We start from the raw sequence: 5,939 nt of genomic DNA, 5'->3' as shown, positions 1-5,939 counted from the left end.
CTGAATGACTGGTACATATTGGTACACATTAATTGTCTTTTAATGATTCATAACCAATATTACTCTATATAATATGCTAAAGCTAAAAGGTACTTTGTGATTGAAATTCTTTGAAATGTTATATCAAGTACTTATTTACCTAGATAATACTACGCTATTAATTATTGCCTTCAATACACATTATATTCCTTTATTAACTAATTTTGCCACAGATCTAAAAGATGTTTTATATTTTCTTCATATGATAAATAGGTTTGGCTTTAGATAGGTGATAATTGACCTTCACAATTTGTTCCAGTGCTTGGTACAGACAGTAACTACTTGAATTTTTCCTGCTTGGTATTAAAACATAGAAAACAGAAGGGTGCCAAGAATACCTCCACTTAGAAATGATGTGTGAGAGCCAATCTGCTTAACTTACAGACCTTACTTGTGTCTAAATTTTCAGATGTCTAATGAATCAATCTGTCTAAGTGGCTATGTGTATGTGGCTTTGAGAAGTATGCGGTTATGCAGCTGTGTGAATAGCAGGTGAAGATACAGCAAGAGACGCTTTTGAAGATTTCTAGCTTGATATTCTCTCTGCCCTCACTTGGGCACACAGGCATCCCGTTTAAGGAGGATGTCTTCAAAGACAATACACCTCTGTTTACAAAAGGAACTTTCTTTATTAGGACTTCTTCAGTGGATACTTAAAATTGAGGCAGAAGTTAAGTGCCTGATGTTGATTAGTCCTCTTCTTCCTTTTAGTCATTGAGCACAACCACTTTCTGGATAAATATAAATTACAAATGCACAGGCTCTCTGAAACTTTTCTGAATTCCTCCAGAGCAACTCCAGCCATGAGTTCAGATGCAGAGATGGCAATCTTTGGAGAAGCTGCTCCTTATTTACGGAAGCCTGAGAAGGAGAGAATTGAAGCCCAGAATCGCCCATTTGACGCTAAGGCAGCCTGTTTTGTAGTGGATGAAAAGCAAATGTATGTGAAAGGTACCATACAGAGTAGAGAAGGTGGCAAAGTCACAGTTAAAACGTATGATGATACAGTAAGTGATACCAATTGTTACTCATACATGATCACCCAGTTCAGGCAATTCCCTGGCTTAGATTTCTTCTCCTGTTGTTCCTTTCTGGGTTTGCCAGACTGTGTCTGTAAAGGATGATGAAGTCTTTCCCATGAATCCTCCCAAATTTGATAAAATTGAGGACATGGCCATGATGACCCACCTCCACGAACCCGCTGTGCTGTACAACCTCAAAGAGCGTTATGCAGCCTGGATGATCTACGTAAGTACCAGCAGCAGTCTTCCTTTGGCTAGCTCGGAGGAACTGCTCTGCCAGGCTAAGTGGAAGCCAACGTGCTGTCTCCCTTCCTCGCAGACCTACTCGGGTCTCTTCTGTGTCACCGTCAACCCCTACAAGTGGCTGCCGGTGTACAACCCGGAGGTGGTGGCTGGCTACAGAGGCAAGAAGCGCCAGGAGGCACCTCCACACATCTTCTCCATCTCTGACAATGCCTATCAGTTCATGCTGACTGGTGAGTCATTTGGCAAGAATGGGAAACCCTGATATACACAGGGCTGGCTGCTTGGTTAAGGAACAGTTGACATTTCAGGAATCTTAGGTGCTGTTCTACTCAGTGCCTGATGGCAACAGGTCCCATTGTCCTATGGCACAACTCAAGATTAGACTGCCTGTGGCACCTTAATGACCTCTGTGCTATCAGATAATGAAGGAAAGGCAGTAGCTAGCTATATGGCTTTGTGCCCACTCTCCTAGTAAGGAATTTAAAGAAACAGTAAGGAAAGAACACCGCAGAGAATCTGATTCCGATTAAACAATATTTAAGCCAAGGTCTATACATAAAAGGAAACAAATAGTAAGTGGGAAGCCTTATAAAGAACCACGCTCGGAGTTAGATTTTGGGCTGCTCCATCCCTTTGTGCACAAAAAAAATCCACACGCAGGCTAATGCAGAATTTACCTTATCTGGTTACAAAGTGATAAATACAGTTACAATATAGTTCTGTCCCTTGAAGTCAGTTAGTTATGTCTGAGGAACAGAAGCCCTCCACATCTCATTTGAACAGCTCTTTCTGTGACTTTGTTTTCAGATCGTAACAATCAGTCAATCCTTATCACGTGAGTATAATTTGGTTTGTGTGACAAAGCTGACAGAGAAGTAAAAATGTTTCCTGTTTCCTGTAGCAGTTAATATTTTCATTTCAACAGTGGAGAATCCGGTGCAGGAAAGACTGTGAACACAAAGCGTGTCATCCAGTACTTTGCAACAATTGCAGTTACTGGTGAGAAGAAGAAAGACCAACAGCCTGGCAAAATGCAGGTATGTCATTGGCTCCTCCTTCTAGTGTTTGTCCAAGACTTGCCTGCAGAGCAGAAATTATCAATGTGTATTTTGGGGTTGCAGGACTATCAAAAGACAGAAAGTGTAACACAACTGAGGAGACAGTCAGGATGCACAGTGCGAGCACACCTATGCTCTTTTACCCGTTACCTGGCCTCCATCCCTCTGAACATTAGTGGAACTCTACTTAAAGAAACATTTTCTTAATGTAGGAAAGGCCTTGGACTCAGTTTCTCTCCAGTTTCCATTTACACAGGGGAAGTCTTCACCAGGGAGAGGAAGATAATGTAAGACAGCAGTTTTCTCTGTGCTGTCTGTCTATGTATCTATCCATTAGTATTCTATGATATTGGCCACATCCACAGTACCTGAGTGGCTGCAAGTGTAAAGAGAGCAGTCAGCGCCCACTGGCACGTGATTGTACCATTCCAATTCCTTTTTTCATTCCCATTGACAGGGGAAGTGCAGGAACTCTGAACACCAGAGTGGTTGTGCTGAAGTTAAGAGTAATTTCAATTGCATCAGGTAGTAGTTTCCACTGGCTTGTTCTCCTGCCTGTGGTCAACGTAACAGCCCTGAGGGGCAGCATAAGAAAAGAGACAGATTTGGGACAGCTGGGACCACCTGCCTGACAGTTAGAAAGTAACCTCAGAAAGGATCCTTCCAGGGAAGAAAGCACATGCTCTGATGCCCCTTTCTGCTGAGCAGCCCAGCTGCTGCAATCTGAGCCCACTGGTGCGTTTGCAAGGCGTGGGCTTCATTCCCTAGCACAGAGCAAGCAACAAATGTCCTTGTGGCACAAGTGTGTGTCACCGCAGCCTGTGAGATGGTATGTGCATCAAAGCGGGTGACACATGTCAGCACGTTATTTGAGTACCCAAGGGCACAGCAGAACCTAAGGAGATTCCAAGGCTGAATATTCTTTTTGCACTCAGAGGCAGGTGTCTGTGATTGATGGGTTGTTATGGCCAAGGCAAGTTCATCACAAGCTCTCTTCCCATCAGCACCATTTCAGAATCTCCTGTGCTCAGCTTTCACCAGCTGCTCACTATGCCGGGACTGATCTCAGAAAAACTTTGAGACAGCTGAGAAATGTACTGACCATGTTTGATATAAGGAAAATCACCTGGCTCTCAGATGGACAACAACCTGTTCTGCCCTCTTCCAAGTTTATTCACAGAACACTCTATTTTTTTAGTGTTCACAATCTCTGTAACAGTAGTATGTGCCTCTTCATAAGAACATCAAATAAAACACTGAGGTTATAGTTCTGTCTAGCCCAGCATCCTATCTCAGATGCAGGCTGCAATCAGATGCCAGGCAAGAGTATATGAATAAGGAAGCATGTAACAGCATTTCCCCAGAATACTGTCCCAGCCTCCAGCACTTTGTCACCCAGCCTGTAGACAGGACTCCAGAATGAACTTGTGCAAAGAATTGCCATGTCTTCTTCCATGCTGTTCTCCATGCACGATGCTCCCTTGTGAGTTCCCTGGTCACAGCTGTGCACTAAAAAGAGGTTGGTGTTGGTGTAGTGAGCTGCACTGACACACACTTCTCTTCTCTTCTCTTCTCTTCTCTTCTCTTCTCTTCTCTTCTCTTCTCTTCTCTTCTCTTCTCTTCTCTTCTCTTCTCTTCTCTTCTCTTCTTCTCTTCTCTTCTCTTAAACGAGGAAGTTCATTTAGAAAGCTGAAAGATACATCTGAGAGGGCATTACTCTAGGAATTTTGGATTTTTTATTTAAAAAAAAAAATACAGAGCTTCATATGCTACTGTGTTGCCTTAATTTTATAGGGTCCACCTTCATGGTGGACTAATAAAAACTAATTTAAACCCGTTGTGCCATCTGCAGACAGTGTTGGGAATGGCGGTCCCTCTCCATTGCAAGATGTTAAAGGTTGCACTGAACACCACGTACAAAGATGCAGCAACTTGAGCTGTGCCGCTAATCTTTCTGGATAAAAACTGGTTTTTTTTTCTCATTATTTGTTTTCCATCTCTGTCTTGGAAATTACCCCTTGCAACACTTTCATGCCCTGACTACATAGGGATCAATCACAACATTGCTAGAAGCCTTGAGAAAAGTTTTGCTCTATCATTCAAAAAAAGCACACGGTGACTCTGCTTCCTGGATCATATTGCACAGAAAAGGAGAGACATAATGTCACAGAAGCCTCTTTCCTGCCATATTTTTGCAGTTAACAAGAGTGATACAATATCAAAACTTTACACGTTGATCATTCCTTGTGCAGTCATGCAGCAAAAAACCCAAAGATTTTCTGTTCTCTGCTTTTTTAAGTTTGGTGTTTGGGTCTCAGGCCTTGTCCATGTCCCACTCTTCTTTTTGAAGCATGTCTGGAGATGTATTTCTGCATTCTGAAAGGCTGCTGGTTGTTTGAATGCAATTGCAAAACCTTACATTCTCCCTTGCTAGGTGCTTCCTGCTAAAGGTTGTACCTCTCCCTGTGTGTCCTGGGCTCGAGTAACCTCCAGAAACAATCCCAGAATTTTCACATTTTCTTTAGTTGTCATGGCCTTTGTGAATGGGAATGTGGAAGCACCTCTCTCATACAGATTTAAAACTCCTGAGCCCCACTGTAGTGACTCTGTATATGATACCCAATATATGATAGCAGGTACAAGAAGGAAACAAAATATAGATCTGCCTTTCAGCATTCTTCCCTTTGAAACCAATGGCAATATTCATGAGTGATGGCTGATGAGTGCTTAAAAACTCTGCTAAATTTTAGGTTAAAATCACATATAAAGTGTAAAAATTATCTGTTTGTAGTATCTCCTTTGCAATATTTGTTATTAACCAGTACTGAAGTTTGATAAAAAGCTTTTTCTTATCCCTGTAACTAGGGAACTCTGGAGGATCAGATCATCCAGGCCAACCCACTGCTGGAGGCCTTTGGCAATGCCAAGACTGTGAGGAACGACAACTCCTCACGCTTTGTGAGTTCATTTCAGATTTGTTGGAATGCAGACATCTAATATATGCCTCATTCATTGACCGCTATAACCAATGGGTTGATCTGTACTGCTTGATAGGGAAAATTCATCCGGATTCACTTTGGAACAACTGGCAAGCTGGCCTCTGCGGATATCGAAACCTGTGAGTGGAGCAAGTTAGTGCATGCAGAATTTGTGCATTTGTGATCTCAAGTTTACCAGGAGACTAACAGCATCTCTCTTTTGGTTAGATCTTTTGGAGAAATCCAGAGTGACTTTCCAACTGGCCAGTGAAAGGAGCTATCATATTTTTTACCAGATAATGTCCAACAAGAAGCCAGAGCTCATTGGTGAGTGTCAGGGGTGCTGGGCTTGGCTCAGCGAGGGCTTTCTCTTTCTATTGTGACCTGCCCCGGTGCCACCAAAGGTGCCCTTTATACCTGCAGATCTCCTCCTTATCTCCACCAACCCCTACGACTTCCCCTACGTGAGCCAAGGCGAAGTCACTGTTGCCAGTATTGACGACAGCGAGGAGCTGCTGGCGACGGACGTGAGTACAGAGGAGCACCGGCGGGGCGGCCGCCGGACCGGCTGCAGCCAGGGAGGGCCGGCCGGCCCG

General features: G+C 43.3%; 1 protein-coding gene across 1 annotated transcript; it reads left to right on the top strand.

Annotated features, from left to right (window-relative positions):
* Window positions 1–860: 860 nt before the first annotated feature.
* On the top strand, window positions 861–5,870 carry LOC104073479 (myosin-13-like; the record flags this gene model as incomplete). The annotated part of the gene is made up of 9 exons (XM_009573280.1): window positions 861–1,046; window positions 1,144–1,287; window positions 1,381–1,537; window positions 2,115–2,142; window positions 2,233–2,344; window positions 5,231–5,323; window positions 5,420–5,483; window positions 5,572–5,670; window positions 5,767–5,870. Coding segments are annotated over exons 1-9 (987 nt in total), but the record flags the coding sequence as incomplete, so codon positions are not given.
* Between the last annotated feature and the right edge of the window lie 69 nt (window positions 5,871–5,939).

Source organism: Fulmarus glacialis, unplaced genomic scaffold (assembly GCF_000690835.1).
Source record: "Fulmarus glacialis isolate BGI_N327 unplaced genomic scaffold, ASM69083v1 scaffold5150, whole genome shotgun sequence".
NCBI lineage: Eukaryota > Metazoa > Chordata > Aves > Procellariiformes > Procellariidae > Fulmarus > Fulmarus glacialis.
This window is presented reverse-complemented; position numbering and strand designations above follow the sequence as displayed.